The sequence below is a fragment of the Micromys minutus genome, assembly GCF_963924665.1.
Source record: "Micromys minutus genome assembly, chromosome: 9".
Taxonomy (NCBI): Eukaryota; Metazoa; Chordata; class Mammalia; order Rodentia; family Muridae; genus Micromys; species Micromys minutus.
In genome coordinates this window covers 26642591-26663338 of record NC_137978.1, presented here as the reverse complement: position 1 = coordinate 26663338, position 20748 = coordinate 26642591, and the positions used below count along the sequence as shown (strand labels likewise).

Below are 20748 nucleotides of genomic sequence, written 5' to 3'. Positions count from 1 at the left end.
CACTTAGCAGTGAAACATAAAAATAGATTTCATAATTAGAAATTTCAATGGGCTGGAGAGATGGCTCAGTGGTTAAGAACACTGTCTGTTCTTCTAAGGGTCCTGAGTTCAATTCCCAGCAACTACATGGTGGCTCACAACCATCTGTAATGGGATCTGATGTCCTCTTCTGGTGTGTCTGAAGACAGCTACAGTGCACTTATATATAAGAATTTCAAGTAAGGTAGGGGCTGTGCCTCAGAAGCCACATTAACTGTACAAGGTAGCTTTCCACGGAAGGCAACACAGTCTCCAGTGCTTCAACCTTTATTGAAGACCACACCTTAGGCCCAGATAAGGTAGAACAAATGTTTAAGGAAAGATTAGTAAGGTAACCAGACCTGATGATAATCAAACATGACACTTAGCAACTGGAAGCCCGGGAAAGGGTCTCGAGGGCAGCTGAGGTGAGCCTTGCACTGTGAATGTCCCACTGAAGATAGTGATAAGCCGACTGGCTCTGTTTCAATGTGGCTTGAAAACTCAGCCCAACAGGAAGCAGTTCATGGTTGGATCTTTGTTCAGTCTTTTGTGTGGCCTCACTCAAGAGCGGTACTTCTCAGCCTGATGCTGTGACCCTTTCCTACAGTTCCTCATGTTGAGGGTCCCTGACCATAAAATTATTTTGCTGCTACTTCATAACAGTAGTTTTGTTACTGTTATGAACCCTGATATAAATATGATATGCAGGTCATCTGATATGCCACCCCCAAAGGGCTGTGACCCACAGGTTGAGAACTGCTCATCTGGGTTGTGGCCACAATGCGGGGGTCCTAGGCTTACAAGACTGTGGGGAAGAAAGTCTAAACGATGTTAGTAAAGAGAACGATACTGTGGTTCACTTGATAAAACCTAATATGAAACAAAGTGCCCACCTGTAAATAATCCTAGCACTTGGGAGGCTGAGGCAGGCTTGACTGAGTTACATAGAGCTGCCTCAGAAATCCAAGGCTAGGATATAGCTCAACCGTAGAGCCCTTACCTAATATGAGCAAGGCCCTGGAATTGGTCTACAGGATAAAACCAACAATAGGGCTAAGCTATGGCTGCCTCTGCATTTGCTCGCAGTCCCAGGCTGTTCCACATTGCTATCTGGGAATCATTTTGAGACCCATTCTCCAATGAGACCCGGTGGCTTAACTTCTTTGCAATGATTCGATTATCTGTAGGATCAAGGCTTAATGAGGTCTCTTATTATTCGTCTCTATGTCCTAGCGTGGACTGCTGAACACTCTGTAGCCCCTGGCTTCCTGTCTCTCAGCTTAAGCATTTTGTCCCCACTGCCTAGAACCCTGTTCCCTGGACCTTTCCTAGCTTTCCCACCTCCCTCCAGGCTGAAGCGGGGCCACCACTTCCTCCCAGAATTAGTGATGCTCCCAAGTGCTCTCAGTCCTCCACGCTTACCCAGGTTCAGATGTAAAACGTCCTCGCAGATCATGTGTTGAGACTTGGCCCTCGGCCTTGTGTCTTCCAAATCTAGAAACACTATCTTAAAAACAAAGCTTACACTTTGTGACCCAAATCTTTCCTTCTGAGCTGTCAGCTGTAGTTTGACTTAGAGAAACCTGACAACTGCACCACAGTGCCACAGTGTGAGGCCTTCCAGTGACACACTCCCACTGCAGCCACTGCCCAGCTCTGAGAGCAAGGACATTGGTTAGCAATGGTGTTTAGCATTTCATGTGTGGTGACTCAAAACCACGTTAAGACTCAGTGTAAGATGGTATCTGAAATTGCCCTTGTTTTAAATCTCCATTACTAGGACTGGAGAGCTGTCTCAGCAAATCCAGTTCTGAGGGATCTGATATCGTCTTCTGACTTCTGTGGGCGGCAGGCATACAAGTGTGCACATACAGGCAAAACGCTGACATACGGAAAATAAACATCTAGAAAATTAGTAATAATTCTCTATCGCTGATGGTAAAGGAAGGACAACAGTGTCAGTTTCTACCAAGTCAAATCTATACTTAACTCTCCATCACAAGAGAATAAACTTATGTGAAAATGCCATTTTCTCTAAAAATACCTTGATGCGATTTTAAAGAGGTCAAACAGCTCCTTTGGAAAAATTCTTTCAACTCTAAGCTGTGCAAAAACCACATAAAGTGGAACTTCAGGAGAGATGGCTGAGGGGCCAAAGCATTAGCTTCAAAAGCCCGACAACCTGAATTTGTCATTTGAGTTCCTGGAATAAGCCAGAAGCTCTCAGGTCAGCTACCCTGGAGTACACAGTGCATGCAGCAGCAAAAATATGAGGGAAGGACACATCTCAGCCTGGTATGGGAAAGAACCAGCTCCTGAATGCTGTCCTCTGATCTCCACACACATACTGTGGACACACACACACTTTAAAAATCACATCAAATGCCTCTTCTGAGAGGGTCATTTCTGTTTTAACTGTAGCATCGACCTGCCATAGAACAGCAGACACAAAGCAACTCATGACTCCTTGCACTGGGAAAGGGTGAGAGGGAAAAACAAGAAAGCTCAACACTCAAGTTTCAGTACATAATTATTCAAATAAATTTTAATGATTTCAATTCAATACAACTGAAAATGTAGTGTCATTAAATAACATTTTCTGCTATAATTCAGAGTACAGTTTGGAGGCCATTTCCGGGCAGAAGCATCACATCCTAAGTTTTCAGCTTTATTGAGTGAGGTGACTGACAGGGTCATGGCAGGGGCAGGGCAACAATGATCAGCTCATAGAGTTTGGCTAAGAGGAAAAAACCAAAACCAACGCAACTAACAAAGTAGCTACAGATATTAGTAAAATAAAAATACAACCCAATGTCCATCTTAAATGACTAGAAAAATACAGGTAAAGTCACAGCAAATAGTCTTCACAGAGTTGGGTAACTTTATTTGCATTTCATAGTGATTTCTTAAGGCCTATGTCCAATGAAACCGTTTTAAAAAGAGCTTTCTCTATGAGGAATGGAAGTTTATGTGTTGACAACACTTGTTAAAAAAAGCTTAGATTTCTGAGTGAGCAAGATTCACCTTGGTGGGCAGGGGCCCTGCCTCCTCATGCTCTTCAGTCTGAGACCTAACAACCACAAGAGAAGGAGCTGGATATCTGTTCAGCTTTTGTTCATTCATAAATTCCAAGTCACCGTAGATACTCAGCTTCTGTAAAAAAGCAAAATCGGCACATACCATTAACTGGGACACTCGGGAATCTCTCCACCTAAGTTTCCAGGCAATAGCTCAATCTCTGGGGCTGCATGGTGGTGAATTCGGGGGCTCAGGTAGAAGAGGAAGGAGGCCCCTCTGCAAGCTGCAGGCCGGCCAGGCTTACACAGTAAAATACAATCTTACAACAGAAAACAGGAAAAAAACTAAAGAAACACAACTGATTTATGAATATTTGGTTTGAGAAGTTCTATCTGTATCTTTTGAGACTGGAGAATGTTTATGGATGAGGCTTAATCCTTAAGGCAAACAAATGAGTACTAAGTAAACGTGCTTTGGTTTAAATAAAGCTAACATGGCCACATCAAGAGCTTTCATTCTAGAGTTTTGGTAGATGCCTCAAGTGGCCAAGTCCTTTATGACTGTAAGTCTTCTATTCAGTTAGGACATGATTTGCTGCAGGTGTCTACCTTGTCATACAAGGGAAATGACAGGCTGTTTTAAAGAGAAACATTCTAACACTAGTAGAAAGAACTTCATGAATATATACAATTCCTCATGCTGTTACTTTCAGTAAGACACTAAGGAAGCAGGGTCTGGAGAGACAGTTCAGCGGACACTTGCAGCTATCCCAGAACCTGGGTTCAGTTCTCAGCACCCACAGTGGGCAGTTCAGAACTGCCTTTAACTACACAGGAGATCTGATTCTGTCTTCTGGTCACTGTAGGTCCTGTATGCACATGGTGCACATATAGACGAGCAGCCACATACACATACATGTAAAATTAAGTTAAATTTTTAAAATTTAAGATATAAAAGAAAGAAAACAAAAAAACTAAATAACTTTAAGTGAGGTGATCCACCAAAGAACTTAAAAAAAAAAATAGAAAAATTGTCCCACAGAATTATACAATCGAAACAAAAGAGAAAAATCAAGTCATGCTAGAGAGATGACTTTGTAGTTGAGAGAGAACTCTACTGCACAGGACCTGGGTTCAGTTCCCAGCAGCCACATGCCCATTCACAACTACCCGAACTCCAGTTCTAGGGGATCCAATGCCCTCTTCCAGCCTCTGGGCTCCTATACACACAGGACATATAATGCAAGGTACACACATATACACATGAAATACATCTTTAAAAGAATTATCTAAATGGGAGAAATTGTTATGTGAGTACATCCCAATCAAGAGAGGAGAAGGAAGGGCAAAGTGTGAATCATCCATGAAGAGGTGGCCCCTTTTCCAGTGTCAAAGTGGGTGCTGAGTTCAGCAACTCCCGAGGCCTGGCTCAGGACTCAGGCCAGACAAAAGGATCAAAAGGCTTTGAATTCAATTGAAAGCCTGCATCAGAGCAAACACCTACTACAGGCTTCATTCCAGCTTCACTGCTTTCAGAGCTAAGCAATCACAGAAACATTACCTACATTTTCTAAGGCTGCTTACTCATATATAAAATTAGTTAAGGCCTGCTGTGAGTCAGGCATGGGGGCTGGAGAGATGATGCACAGGCTTCTCTTCCAGAAGACCTAGGTTTGATTCCCAGCATCCACTTAGTGGCTAACAACCATTTGTAACTCTAGTTTCAGGGGACCTAGTCTTCTTCTGGCCTCTGTGGTACTGTACACACAGTGTGTATATAAAGGCAAAACACCCATAAACATAAAATTATTATAAAAAGGAGTCACAGATGGTAGTGCTGACCTGTAATGCCAGTCTTGGAACTTGTTTCAAAAAGCAAACAAGGGCTCTTGCTCTCGTGTTCCTGCTCTTGTTCTCCACTCCTTGCCCCTTCTCTCTTCACATGCCTTTACTTCTCTACTCCTTTCTTCTTCTCTCTCTCTCTCACTGCCTTTACTACCCTCTTAATCGCACCCCAATGACCTGAATAAACTCTATTCTATACTAAAAAAAAAAAAGCAAACAAGGAGGAAAATCTTCACTACACATTCTACTGAATTTCCCTCTTTGCTCTTCTCCTGTGGTATTGCAGAGACACACAGAACTCTCTCGTTTCGGTTGGATTTGATGTCAACAGACTTTATCCCACATTTAATTATATAAGTAACTTTCTTTTCTTGGACACTAAATTGAATCAGCAAATTACAGCTTTTCCCCAAACAAATATCCTTTACCTTAACAACCGTTTCTTGAGCCAGTTAAATTTTAATTACTAAGGAACAAGGTCATAATCTCTTTGAGGTTAGCTACCAGAACAGAGGAACTCAGAATCAAAGACTGGTTTCTTAGTTTCTAAAATAATATTTATGGCAATTCATAATTTTAAGTGGTTCCACAAGCCCTCTCTCACATCCCAGCTTAAGGAGTACCAGTGGTTCTCTTCAGTCTCAGAGAAGCAGTGAGAGCGTTGTGCTCAAGCCCATCAACAGATACGTGTCAGTGCCAGCAGGAGCCACTGTGGCTGGGCTTACAAACTCATGGTTTTCATATGGGCCAATCTCATCTGAGTGAGACCATCAAATCTCTCCTTCTATCAGCAGGGCCTTATTTCTCTAGTTAAACAGACACTTAAATTGGTTATTCATGTGGCTCTGGCTTCAAGTTGCCCAAGGGTTAAAATTAGACTTACCTCAGGGGGAACATATTGCTCCACAGCTGTAGCAACAGCTGCACAACAGATCCAGAGCAACACCATCACCGAGAGGACAAGAGTGGTAGTTAAAATCCACCCAGAGTTACTGCAAAACAACACAACCATCAGTCACACTGCCTTACACACACAGAATACAAAACCCTGTGCACTGTCTTTAAAATTATTTTAAAAAACATATTTATTACAAGGATATATTACATCTAGTTTATTAGGATGATTTGATGTTCTTTCCTCTCTCTCTAATGTCTGTATTACAATAATAATTAATAATGATGAAATTGGACATATAGACTTCCTACTATATATACAAAATTTCCTCAAGTTGTTGGGCTTGGTGATTCACACCTTTGATCCCAGCACTCCAGAGGCAGAGGCAGATGGATCTCTGAGTTCCAGGAGAGCCTGGTCTACATAATCAGTTCTCAGACAGTCAGGCCTATACAGTAAGACCCTATTCTAAAACAACAACAACAACAACAATAACAAACCCATAAAACCAAAAACAACTCCCACCAAATTACTGTTTTAATTATTTACTTTTGAGACAGGCTCCATGGAGATCAGGCCTCAAACTTGGTGTGTGATAAGGCTGGCCTGAAGCTCCTGCCTTCCTACCTCACCAGGGTCGCAAGTTTGTACCACCAAACCTGGAGAATACACTCTAATTACTAAATTAGACAAAGCAAGCGAGTATCCTATTGATTGAACATCATGTTTCTTAATTTGTAGGCTATTGCAATAATACTCATTTAAGAAAATACCCCTTAAAGTTAAGGTAAATTATGAAATGATCATTTGTTTTGCCTTATGCTCTAGCCAAGGCATGGTTTTGCCAACTGCAGATAGTTTCTGTGATCATGTGATGTTTGGAATTCTGCAAACTTTTCAGAGGGTGCATAAATGCTAGGGGTTGTTGGTTGTAGTTTGTTAGTAGCTCAAAAAAGGAACAAATTTATATTCAGAGAGTTCTATTTCTCTCTCCTCTCTATCCTTCTTTCTCTCCTATCCAGCGATAGGGGATGAAATGGGGGTTTGGGGGTGTGGGAATAAAGGGTGGGAAAATGAAGAACCCGAAAAGTAGCAAAATCTGGCTACACGGGAGGGCATTTAGGACTCTCAGAGTCTGTGATGATCCCTAATTCTCACATGTCCATTCATGCTGAAGGACCTATACTGTGGATCACCAGTGATCTAGTCACTTCTTTGCCACAGCCTAGGGAAATGGCAGGCCACTCATCGTTTGTCTCCCAACAAAAGAGGGATGTGGGCTGTTGGAGACTGAGCTGAGCTCGATTCCAGGAATCTAAATAGTAAAAAGAAAGAATTGCCTTCTGATCTCTATATGGTTCTATGGCATACACACCCATAACCAAATAAATTAAACATTTTTATGTTTACTTTAAAAGAAGCAGACTTCCAGAAAGCATGCAATTCTGCTTTGATTCTGCTAAATTTTAAATATTCCAATTTTTAAAAGGTAACAGAGTAAGAAATGTTGTTAATAATAAAGCATTCACTCTCCATTGCACGGTCCAGTCCTCTCCTGGGCCTAAGGAACTCACTTCCATGGGTGAGAACAGATCTGATATCTGGGCAGCAGCAATTAGTACAGACAGAAAACCTGGGCTCATCTCCAAATACATCTTTTCCTCACCCTCCATAGCAAAGCAAAGCAAATGCTATAGATGTCAACCATCTTCATGCTCTCCTGACTTCCCTGGCCATTGTCACAATCTGGCCCCATAATGTCCTGCTCACAGCTCTCCAGCTTATATTCATTATATACAGGATTGTTCCTGACACTCTTTACTCAAATATAGAATATATTATAATAACCCATATTTGTACACAGAAACTTCTAGAGAATAAACTTCTAGTTAAAAGTTGGCTACTTTCTAAGTAAAACATTCAGAAGATTACTTTTAAATTGTTAGGTTAGGGCCAGTGAGATGGCTTAGCTGTCAAGGATGCTTGCTGCCAAGCCCTGATGACTTCAATCCTTAGAACTCCCACAGTAGAAGGAGAGAACCAACTCCCATAAGCTAAACAAATATACCCCCCCATACAATTTAAATATTTTGGTGCAGTGTCATATTCAACCAGAATAGTTCCCTAGAACAATGTATTGTAAAGCATAATAGCTTGCAGCTTTATCAAAATGGTTGGTCTAGTGCACAACACAGCAGAAAATAAAATGCATGGCCCAACTGCCTTTCTTTTATTCCTTTCTTTGTGTGGGCTGAGAGAATGGGAGGGCTCACACGGGCACTCCTATGAGATGTACACTTTGATAGCATCCTCTTCACTCTATCAGGATGCCTGACAGCACTTCCTTGGAGTGGGGGCATACGGTAGCCATCGCTCATGCCTTCGTTTTCCTGTTCCTCCTAAGAACCCCTGGCACAGAGTTGACATCCCTGGGCTCTTCTTAATCTATAGTCCTTACCTATCTCTTCTAACTGCTTATTTGTTCATGAAGATAAAAACCCAGTCCTTAAATTATTCAGACATACTTTAAAGTTGAGTTTAATTAATTAATTTATTTTTAATTTAGAGTGTGTGATGGTCAGAGGACACCTTGTGGCTATTAATTCTCTCCTTCTATCATGTGGTTCTCAGGACTGAACTTAGCTTATCAGGCTTGGTGCTATCCACTAAGTCATTAAAGCCTTACTGTAAGGCCCCGATGGAGTTTCATTTAAATGTGTAATTAAGACAAATCAAGGAATTCTAACAAGAATGCCCTTGTACTATACAAAAAAAATATATATATATATCTGTTCTGTTTGGGTCTTACTAAGCAGAAAGAGGGGGTAAGAGAAGAGGCTGGTTAACAGTGAGACAAGAGGGATTTCTGTCTCACTGTGTGACAGTACGACCACAGTTAACACTAATATACTGTCTGAAGATGGCTACAAGAGAGGATTGTCAATGTGATTTCAAAGAAATGTAGATGTATAAGGTAATACACATACTAATTATCCTGTCTGATCGTTACATGAGGCATACACGTATTAAAATAGCATACCACATCCCACATATTTGTATAAGTATGTGTCTATTTAAAAATAGTACCTGTATTACCTTCATCAGATGAATTATTCAAGAGCACCACTTTGGAAAGGAAGTATCCACTTTTTTAACTATTAAACTTCTAATTTAAAAATGACAAACAATGACTGGCATGAAGCAGACTAAGAAGAAATACATACAGAGATAGGCATCTTAAAAAGCCATCACTTTCTTCATCTTCAAGGTAGTTCCTGTGTGCTTGTGAGTTTCTCATCTGCAGATCTGAGATAAGAAGGCACAGGTTTGAATGAATATCTTAAATGCCAGTCACACTCTCTTCTAGAATTTTCTGCCTTACTTTTAAATGTCGTTTGTTTTGTAGCCCAGGGTGGCTTTGAACACACTGGCTGCCCCTCCTCTGTGTTATCATGCCTGGATCACATGTTTTTGATTCTGATGTTTCCTGTTGAGTTACATGTGATCTTGAGTGACAGACTTTGTTCTATTCTATCCTAATTAAAACAGTCCATGTTAGCATCATCTACTCATTCCCATTCAACAATACAATCAGTAAGTTAACTCTATCAATAAGTAAAATATGGTAGGTAGAAAGTTATCAAAGGTAAACCACGTTAGCCTGCTATTTGATGTTCCTATGATTTAAAATTCATATCTAGCATGGAGATAAAAAGAGAATGGGAAAGTCATACTTTTAAGGTAGGGTCACTATTAGGCTTATAGGGAAAAAAACCCACTACTTTGCTAGTTCACATTCAAAGCTTCGAAATGGTGTTTAGAACAGTGAGTGCAGGGTCCCCATGCTAGCAGCATTACCAGGATGTGGAACTCATTAGAAATGCAAACCCCAGGTAGATGGAACCAGACCCAGTGCACTAGAAGTCAGAGTGGGCAGTTACAACAGCTAAGGTTTATCCACATACTTAGAATAAAACTTACAGGACATTTTGCTTAAAGATGGTTCTCTCAAGTTCTCAGGCTCCTGCTCCAACTGCGGTGCATACTGAATTTCTGGCTTAGACTAAATGGTGATAAAAGCATTATGTCATTTATACCTCAGACATTGTTTTTAGTTACAAGTTCTAGAATACACCATCCACACTATCACCATTTAAACTGAAAAAAAAAAAAAAAAAACAAAAAAACAGTAACAGATAAAACACATCAACCACTTCAATATTATTAATCTGGTAAAAATGAATTCCAATTTTAGTTCATCAGAAAAAATTCAGCAGCCTGCCTAAATTTTTAACCAAATATATAAATATATATTATATATTATTCTGATTATAACATATTTTAACTAAATATACATTATACATATAATCTCTTTCCTCATCTGGAACTTTCTGTTCCTTCACACTACAGGTATGCATTCTATACCTCATATCTCTGAGCCCCTGGGAAAGAACTTTCTCCACCGAAACTACACTCAAGCTGACACAGACTTCAGAGAAAAAGGTAATCTCTCATCCTCTGAGGAGGCTTTTATGTAAGTAGCTTTAGGACACAGAACTTATCCAGAAATGTAAGAAGACACTGTGTTTTCTTGCCATCAAATTAAGTGCGGAGAACCCAAACCTAGGATAATGCTAAGAATCACAAAGTAGTTATATAGTAAACACTCAACTAGCTATAATATTTAAAAGCTGTGTCTTACTATTTGAGAGCAAGATAGTGTCACAACACAATCTGCTGACTGACATATATGAGGAACTTACTGAATTAAAGGAAATAGGATGTTAGGGTGCTCTATGAGTACAGAGTCTAAAATGCCCCGAGTTGGAGCTGAATATTACTTGTAAAGGGCAGCATGTCTTTAAGCAAGCTGGATGCTCAGTTTCCTCATCAAGAAGCAGGGGTAATACAACCTCATGACACTGTTTAGATATGTCAGATAACACAGTCAGTCCTATATACCCATGGGTTCTATGTCACTGCATTTCATATCTGTGATTAAACCAATCATGGGGGAAATCTGTACTGATATGTGCACACGCATCTCCATTATCATTAAACAGCACACAATAACAATTATTTGTGCAGATTTCACAGCAGCTCAGGGGTGAGTTAAAGCGCAGTCATGCTTTACCTGACCAGACACTCGACAGCAGTGCTGTAATAACATCACCACCTAGTAATACTATAGCATCTCAGTTCAAGAGTCCAACATTGTTAAATGACCCTTAACTGCACGGGGGAGTTTGTGGGTTACATGCAAATGCAATGCCATTTTATATTAGGAAATTTAGCATCCCCAAATATTAGTATCCTCAGAATCCTGAAAAAATCCCTCACAGGTACTCTAAGACTACTATATATAACCTTCTATATTAGCACTTGTTAACATCTTATCGCACAATTATTAGGCAAGAGAAAAATTACCTCCCTAGAGGGTAAATGCATCTGTACCATGTTCTTATAGGCAGCTAGAGAAAAACTTCTATAAACTTCCTATTACGTCATTAATGCCTTTTCTAGTAACTGTGCTATATGCCACTATTTATGTTCAAGGTACACGATTCTTACTTTCCCATCTAAATTTCTCACTTAACCAATTTAGTCATCATAAAATCAAGAGGACCAAATAACCACTACACTCGAGGTAAGGTTTTCAAGGGAAGAAGGAAAGGTAATTACACCATGTCCTGCTGCTCGGGGGTTTCCACGAAGGCCAGTTAAGCAGCAGCATTTGACAAAAACATTTAGGTGACTGATTACATGGTCCTATGCCAAGACCCTTATGTAAGACATGGCCACTGCCTATCTATGTATTTTGGGCAACGTGTGGAACACAGCTGTCACCTGGAATATCACTATCTTTCCGTCATCAGCTTGAAGATAAAAGGTCCACGAAGAGGTTATGAAGCTCTGTGCAGAGTCCATCATGTCACTCCAGAACGACCTCACCAGAGTCAGGGGGAACAGGAGGTGCATTTTTGGCATCAGGGACATGAGCTAAGCAGACAAACAAAAACTTGTAAGTAATGAGAAATATGTGTGTATGCAAGAGAATGAATCTTGTGGGAGAGGTTATATAGATAACTTCATCAACAGTCACATCCTCAGCATTAGACCGCACTCTGGTGCTGATGCAAACTAACTAACAGTAAAGCTAACATCCCAGGCTACTCAATTCACCAAACACGTTTATCCACAACTTCTATCAGTATGACAGGCTTTGAGCCAAGCCTCCGAACATGGAAACTCTAAAGATCTCATTAAATTTGGACGACCAAAAGACAGATTTCAATGGGAAAGGAGAAATATCATTCTTATCCTTAACATTCCCAGGAGGGAAAATCATGTCTTAATAAACATCAAAGACAAAAATATACGCAGAAAATATGAAACTAGGGTTGCACTGAATGCTGATAGATATTCTGTGGTATAAATTTAAATAATGGGTGCTGCTGACAAGATTTAACACCAACTGCCACAATCTCGCTCAACCCCAGTTCTGACTTCTCAATTTACTAAGTGGCTCTGACCCTGGAGCACAAACTTGGGATGCAGACTACTGAGCTCTAGGGGTAGCTTTGGCTCATCTGATGTCCGGGGACATACCACCAAGAGCTATTGCAATGCAGAAAACAGCTTCTAGAATAAGAAGATCTGTACTCAGGGTCCAGTTTTCCCTTGTAATAGATGTGAGACCTTTCACAAGTCCACTCCAAAGTATTTACTGAAGTTACAAATTTAAAGAGATCAGAGACCAGGTGCTTCTGTTTTTAGTTTTTGAGGTAGGGTATTGCTTTGTGGCCCAGGCTAGCTTCCCACTTGCAATCCTCCAGACTTAGCATCCTGAAAGCTGAGGTTACAAGCATGTCTACTCACAATATCTATTTTAATCATCAATGTACACCTGTGTTTAATCAGAACACTTTCATTAGGAAAGGGATTAGCACAGGGCAGCGTGCGTATGAAAAGAACGAAACCTACTGCAAACCGGGGTGAGGGGGAAGGAACACAAATTAGAAGGAAAGTGATTGCTAATGGATGTGAGATGCAGCATTTTGGGGTGACTGAAATCTCTGGAATTAGGTAGTGATGATGGTTGTACAACTGCAATTTATTCTAAAATTCACTGAAGTCAGAAGTGTAGGTTTTTTTTAATGTGTGAATTATTTGTCAAATTCAATCTTTTTTTTTTTTTTTTTTTACAAATTCCATGAGGACTTTTTTTCTCTATTTCTCAAAATTAGAACTGCACAAACTTCAGCAATTGTAATTCTATGTTCTTGTTTTATGAGATACATATGTTCTTATTTCATAGATATACTCACAAATGAATGAAATATATAGCACTCATAAAAGAAAAATACTAGAAGAAACTTAATGTTCACTAACAGGAGGCTGCTTTAGTTGGGTGTGATAGCTCAACCCTGTAACTCAAGGGGGAGAGAAAATGAGGAGCTTCAAGGCCCCCTCATCTATATACCAAGTGCAAGGCCAACCTAGACTATGTAAGATCTTGCCTAAAAACAAACAGATGATATGATTTGAGGCAGTGGCAAAGGGGATGAATGGAGGGACTCCAATATCACCTTCTCTTAGCCAACTTAGGATTGAGTTTCTTTTTTTGTTTTTGTTTTTTGTTTTGTCTTTGCTTTTTTTTTTTTTAAACACATGTAAAATGAAGGTATCTTACTGGACTATGAGAAAAAAACAGATTATGGACATAATATTTTACAGAACAATATTTTTAGAAAGTATTCCATCTGCAAACATAATTGTGATGGATGGAAAGTAATTATAACTCTAACAGTAAGATAAGACCACACTGGCAATGACCATGTTGGGTAACCGAAGTTGAACAAAACACATAAGCAGGCAGCCTGGAAAGGCTGGACTGTCTCTTACTTGCTCTTGTCTCAGTTCAGCAAATGGCAACTGATCCTGGCAGCCAAGATGGCAAGCATATTGCTCATCAGGCTGGGAATATGCTTCTGTGCACGCTGAAAGAGGAAACAGCAAATTCTTAGAAAGGGGAGAAGGATGGAAAAGACAAAGGCTGCAGAAGAGAGATCTGCACACTTCTAAAGCTGGAAAGACACAAAGACAGACTTCAGCATTTCATCTCCGCGAGCTGCCAAACTCGGCAAAAGCAGAAAATACTTTAATAGGATTCTTTCATCTCTCTCCTACAAGTTCAATGTCTCATGAATGAGTCTATTAATTTCATGCCTGCACTCTGACTAAATGATGACATTCACATTAAGGCATCCTCACAGCTAAAAAGTTTGTGGAGAGGGAAGAAATGTCTGATGTGCCTACAATGCCACTGAAAGTAGCCCTCCTTCTGGGTTCTAAGAAAATGGAACTAGAAAATGTTCTGAAATGGGGAATTTTAAAGGCTGAAATGGGGCTGGGGCTGTAGTTCAGGGGCACAACACTGGCCTGGCATACCCTAGGTCCTGGGTTCAATTCTCAGTACTCCTAGGACAAGAAGCAGCTGAAATGGGCTCTATCCGATACTCTCAAGTCCTTTAGTTGACGGTTCATTAAGAGTTCATCACTACAGCAATTTTATCTTTCTCTCAACTCAGGTAAATAACATACTTCTCAGAGGCTCTAGAGAAACTAACATGGCACTACGAATATACAAGGGTAGCCAGTGAGGAGGAACCTGAGCCATAAAAATAAGGTCACAGAATAGTGTGTGAGAGCTACCTCAGGGAACAGCTCTGTCCCACTGCCATGCAAAACAAAACAAAACAAAAAAACAACAAAAAACCCACACACAGACAAGATTCTATTACAGTCCTTTACAAAGTTAAATGCTCCTTGTGTCCTGATTGTAGGTTTCTTTTATTAAATACGTCTCTTTCACCAAAAGGTAAGAAAAGTGGTTAAGTGGTGACAAAGCCTCCGGTTATTTTCACTGGCATGACTGATAAAGAATACTCTAAAACATTTCTGAGTCAAAGGCCTGATTCAGTAAAAACCTTGGAGCTCTGTCAACTAGCCGACTGATGGAAAGGCTTAGGGAAGTTATACTGTCCATGAAAAGGTAGTGGTGAACTAACTATGAGTTGGATAATTACCTCTGCGTTTGTCTAAACAGAACGCTTGGGTAAACAAAGGAATCCTATCCATAGCACAAAGTAAACAGTTGCTTCACAGATGGATTAAAGCCCATGACATTTTTAGCAGCAACTATTAAAACTCTAATTTTATAATTACAATATGGTGGGTGACTGGTTTAAACAGGATGTCTGTCTTCTCTAGGAAAACTACATAAAAAGCATAACTCAGCTCCAAGAAAGCCCCAAAGTTATGCACCGCTGATGCCATTAGCATAGTCTCTTACCAGATTCGCATTCCAGTTTGGTACGATTTAAATCAATTCCATCATCCACAAACTGGCAAATTGAAAACAGCCTGCAGCCTCTCTGACATGCGTATAACTCCTCTTCCTGGGAAGTTCAAGAACAAAGAAGATTACCAAAAAACAAGATGTTTCTTTCAGCTGGAAAAAAAAGGTCAAGAAGAAAGCAGAGTTAGTGTTTGTTTAAAACCATACAATGAGTTTTGCACTAAAAAGGAAAAGTTTTAGTTCCTAAATTGAATTATTCGGTCATAGACATGGTCTCTTACACACTAGGTTAGTTTCTAACTCCCTGTGCAATAAATGATGACCTTGAACTTTTGTTTTTTAAAGATTTTTATTTTATGTATTTTGCCCGTAAGTATGTCTGTGTATCACCTACATCCAGTGCCCATGGAGGCCAAAAGAGGGCATCAGATCCCTGGAACCAGAATTACAGACAGTTGTAAGCTGCCACATGGGTGCTGGGAATGGAATGTGGGTTCTCTGGAAAAGCAGCTAATGCTCTTAATTCCTGAGCCATCTCTTTGGTTCCCGAGTTTATATTTTCCATCTTCCTGTCTCTGTCTTCCTAATGCTGGGATTTCTTACTCCACTACACCTAGCTTGTGTGATGCTGGATATTGAGAACCTAGTAACTAAGCCATGCATGCCCCAGTCCCTTATTTTAAAGGAGATACTAAGGAAAAAGCCAGGTGGCTAAATATACTACCCTTTTTGCATATTCTGTGGCCACAACAAACAGGCAGAAAAACTGGAAATAGAACTAAAAATGACAATAAGAATCCTGCGTAAGGCAGAAAGGAGTTAGCAAGTACCCAGGGGTCACTGGCATGTTTCGCTTCATACAAGTGCATAACCATCAGTTCATTAGCAAAAAGTATCAGGACCAGCTTCATAGAGCAAATGTCAAAACAAAGGCCAGAACAAAGATGAGGTGAGGTAGCTACACAAATATTCACGTGGAAGGATTTTTATGTTTAAACATTTTTTTAATTTGAATGCAAGCATATGGAGCTCATGTGAGGACCTGCGTATTCCACATGCATACAGGAGCCCAGGGAGGCCAGAAGAGGACACCAGAACCTCAGTACTGGAGTTAACAGGAGATTGTGAGTTGCCACGTAGTCTCAGGGAACAGAACCTGGGGTTTCTACCAGAGCAGTAAATGCTCTTAAATGCTAAGCCATCTTCCATCCCCAAGGGTTTTTATTTTAATTTTTAATTGGCTTACTTTAACTGAGAATACAAACAAGAGCAAAGGTGACATACGGGAACAGTTACTGCAGTCAGCTAGACCAGAATCAAATTTTTCTGGTTAAAAACAAAAACGAAGCCTGTGCAAATTACTTTACCTGTTGAAATCTCAAATTTTCTCATCATGAAATAAGACAACACTATTATTCTGGGAGACTGCTAATCTTACCAAATGTATGAGACACACAAGGTGCTTAACAATTATTAGTAGTAAAAACAATCACAATAATATTTTTTCTCTTTTATAGTAATATGGTTTAAAAGTAGAAAATAATAATTACAAGCATTGAGAGCTATGTGTGAAAACAAAAATAGGATTTTCCCCCCAAAATGGGATAGTCCTTCATGCTTAGAAATAGTTAAGTGCATAATGAGACTATAAACAATGAGATCAACAAGCTTATCTTTCCTTTGATGAATACAGTGTTTTAAAAACAAGGCACAAATGTCCTTGTAACTTTCTGTGTGATCCGCTGTGCACACACTGTCAGGTACCCAGTGAGGAAACTGCACACATTCTGGTTATTAATACAACACTGTGCATTTCCTTTCAGCAGAAGAATCAGTAAAACTAATGCAGCAGAAGTAACCCGTATGAAGAGGTGGCTGTAAGTCCTACATGAAGTTTTATTATACAACTTTGGAGGTGGTACATGTTATGACCTTGGCTCTAACTGCATTCGTTGCTAAGGTAAAAACTACATTTCATTTATCAGCATTTACAGTTTGCAGGCTCTGGAAAACAGCAATCCTGTTTTTGGAACGCCACATATTTCCGCAGTAAAGAGCTCATTACCATGAACTATGCCAGATGACATCTTACTCTCAGATATGCTTGCTCTGTATCTCAAACTGGCCTGGAACCCTTAATCCCCATCTTATTCAGCTCCTGAGTATTGGGATTGCTCACATATTACACTTAGCTCAGAAAGGCGTTCTTCTGTTAATCCAACTCCAAAAGATACCCAGAACCAACATCAGGAAACCATATGGCATGCTGAAAGTCTAGTGGGTCAGGAACCAACCCCAATAGCTCAGCCTCACCACTGTACAGCCTTGGGCAAGTTACTAATCTCTCTGATTCTCAGTGTCATCTAAATTGTAAATAAGGATACTCACACATTAATCTTACACACTAGGAACGTTATACATTCATATTATGTGGTACTGATAGATATTACAATAATAATATAGTCAATAAACACCCAATATGCCAGGCTATATGTTAGAGTAAGCTGGAGAGATGGCTCAGTGGCTAGGAGCACTGGATGCTCTTCCAGAGGACAAAGTCTCAGTCAGGTCCTAGCATCCACACGGCAGCTCACAATAGTCTGTAACTCTAATTCTAAGAAATCCATATCCTCTTCTGCTGTTTGCCAGCACTGTACTTGCATGGTGTAGAGACAGATATGCAGGCTACACACCACACACATAAAATAAAAATACTGTTTTTTAAAAGCAAAAAAATCATATCCTTAGTTCAAGCACTTTGTATTTTATAGAATATAAATTCAAATATGGTAAACATTTCAGTTCTATGCATCTCAAGTGACTGATAAGCTTACAACAAATAGAAACTCTTAACAGAGCAAGGAAAGAGTATTTCTCCTCATAATAAATATCAGCTAAGAAATTCAAGGTCCTTTAACAATGCTACCTAAATAGCTTTCATATACATTTCTTACCCTTAGTTAATGTAGCTAAGTCAATCTGCTAATGTTGTTTGTAACTGGTCTTGCTCTGTAGTCCAGGCTGACCTCATACTCACAGCAATCCTCCTCCCTCGGGCTTCCAAGTACTGGGAGCAACATGCCTGGTTTAAGTATTCTCTTTCGCAGTACAACAAATGCAAACAAGCACAAACCTAGTCAGACTGCACAGTAGAAGAAATAGCTATCTCTGGCTGTGCGAGGCACTGCCCTGGAAGCATCAAATTATCTTCAATCTTCATACCAGCTCTGCAAATATGTAATCTTCCTACAGTTTACAAAATTAAATTCTAAGGAATTAATTGATCAGCAGGAATACAGGTACCAGTGGAGTCAGAATGGACTACAGGCTTACATGGTTTCGAAGCCCATGTCCTCTAAAAAACTGACCACAGAATAGTTATTAACAACACACCTTATGTTCCTTACATTTAAACCCAGACATCAAACAACTAAATCTTTGAGAACAAAGGGCAAAATGTATTAATTTTAGAATATCTACTCTATTTCCTTACAATACTCTATGTCCTTACAATAAATAATTATAAAGTCATTAAGATGAGATTTTTATCTACCACTTATCAGATGAAGAAAGACAATGTTGAGATTTATAATTCATTTTCTTTCTTATTAACACACCATTTTTTGCCTGCATTGCAATGCATGGTAACTCACATCGAAATCAGTATTTGTAATACTGCTACATTCTTCGATGGCAAAAGCATAAGGCAGCCAGCTTGAAGACTCAGTTTCTGTTTTACTACTTTTAGCTATAGGATCTTGGCCAAGACACTTAATTTTTTACTCTTTTTAAAAATTTTCCTTTTTGTTGTTTTTGTTTTGAGATAGATTTCTCTATGTAACCTTGACAGTCCTGGAACTCATTCTGTAGACCAGGCTGGCCTTAAACTCAAAGAGTCCTGGTATCCATATCTTTTAGATATTTATGTTCCCAGTATTCTGGCTTACACTACAAATTTACTAGGAAAATCTTAAAAGAGGGAACCAAACACTAACATAACAAAGTAAACCTCAGCCTAATTCTAGGCCAATCAGTACTGATGGACTTTCATGTAGAACCTTTTGATGATGTGAGCTTTATTGACTGAAGTCTAAAGAATCCTTCTTACTCCCTAAATTTATTCCATGGCAAGCCTCAAACTCATGACCCTCTGACCTCAGCCTCCAGCAGGCTGTAATTACAGGTGTCCATTACTAGCCCAGCTCTTCACGCCTCCCAATTATTTATTAATTTTTAAGTCAGAAAATTTAAGGCTAATCCCACTACAATTTTGTGGCCTTTTCTGTTTTGCTTGTAATTGATAAGTAAGGAGAACAAAAATGCTGGAATGCACAGAATTTACCATTTTTCATATCAAAGACATGAAAGCACTTGTCAACATAGAACATTCTAAATCACTGGAACTGCCATTGTAGTCACTTTATAGCTTTAGAAGGCAAAGACTATGGATGGCCACGATGGTTAAGCAAATAGCATACAGAAGAAAACCAAAAAACAATAAACAAGGGTTTAAAAAAAAAAAAAACAGCATCAACAAAAGCCCTTACAAGGCCAGGTGGGGAGGGGTATAAACCCTAATTACACGTGGAAAATGGGTGTGGAGAATCACCAAGCAATTTAGAATGTTGAGTAAACAGAATTCATAAGGAACTGAAAAACAACTTAAAGAGGCAGAATTAAAGGCTAGGCAGCGGCTGCAGGGAGGGACCAGGGGTAAGTCTTCAGTAGGACAGTCGAATTTCTTGATCCACTCCACGAATTCCTAGCCGTAATTGCTGCCTCACAAAGGCATCCAGTCTCCTGCGGCAGCGTCTCGCACACACTCACTCAACACAGACAGGAAGTCCTCCTTTCTAATGTGTCTCAAAACTACTGAGGCTGACTTCACACTTCAGACCGCAAAGGAATTGTCAGCTTCTCCGACTCGCCGAACAGAACGCGCTTAGTCCCAGAGAGGCGCGCAATAAACCCGGGCTGAAAGGCAGTATTTTGTGCACGCGTGCATCCGCGCCTTCCTCCCCACCCCCGCGCTGCTAGTAGGTCAGGACCTCGCGTTCATCTTCAATCTACCCTAGCAAGTGATAAACTCCCCTGTGGTCCCGCAGGCTCCCAAGGGTTCGCCTGGTTCGTATCTTTGTATTCTCCCCCAACCCATCATCCAGTCCTGCAGCACAAACTTCCGGCAATTATAGCAGGAGCGAGGAAAACTGCAGCTACACCGAGCGGGGAGCAGCTGAAGCGCAGATTCACCTCTAAGGTCCCGGCGCTGACACCGATGTGAGAAAACCCGAGCTGAGGCACCGAGGGATGAGGGGAACTCGGTATCGATGGGCCCTACCTACCTTCGGGTAGGTGTGCAAGGGATAGGTCAGCTGACAGGCTCGGTGACAGGATGCCGTGTCTCCCAGGACCGAGTCAAACGCTTCGGCCGCTGCAGTCCCCGAGCCTCCGGCCAGCGCCATGGTCAGCAGCAGCAGCGGCGGGAGCCCCAGCTGGGCCTGGACCCAAAGCTTCCCCTTTGGCGCCGCCATCTTGTTCCCTTCTGTCACAGCAGCTCGAATTGTTGCTGTTTTCTTTTCAGGGTTTCTCCTTCTTCCGGGCCAGCCCTT

At 40.4% G+C, this 20748-nt stretch overlaps 1 protein-coding gene across 1 annotated transcript; it reads right to left on the bottom strand.

Annotated features, from left to right (window-relative positions):
- Nucleotides 1-2544: 2544 nt before the first annotated feature.
- TMEM59 (transmembrane protein 59) lies at nt 2545-20727 on the bottom strand. The gene is made up of 8 exons (XM_080920837.1): nt 20482-20727; nt 15134-15239; nt 13684-13778; nt 11626-11778; nt 9760-9841; nt 9003-9084; nt 5767-5875; nt 2545-3174 (listed from the first exon to the last, which is right to left on the bottom strand). Exons 1-8 carry the CDS (start codon nt 20668-20670, stop codon nt 3019-3021), a joined length of 972 nt encoding a protein of 323 aa, XP_080776963.1. The 5' UTR covers nt 20671-20727; the 3' UTR covers nt 2545-3018.
- Between the last annotated feature and the right edge of the window lie 21 nt (nt 20728-20748).

Bases quoted from the DNA above. Each gene is read 5' to 3' on its own strand.
- TMEM59 (XM_080920837.1), bottom strand. From the start codon at position 20,670: ATGGCGGCGCCAAAGGGGAAGCTTTGGGTCCAGGCCCAGCTGGGGCTC. The intron at 13,779-15,133 runs GTAAGAGACTAT...TTCCTCTTTCAG, and splicing joins CAAACTGGAATGCGAATCTG to CGTGCACAGAAGCATATTCC. The intron at 9,842-11,625 runs GTGACAGCTGTG...ATCACCATTTAG, and splicing joins GAAAGATAGTGATATTCCAG to TCTAAGCCAGAAATTCAGTA.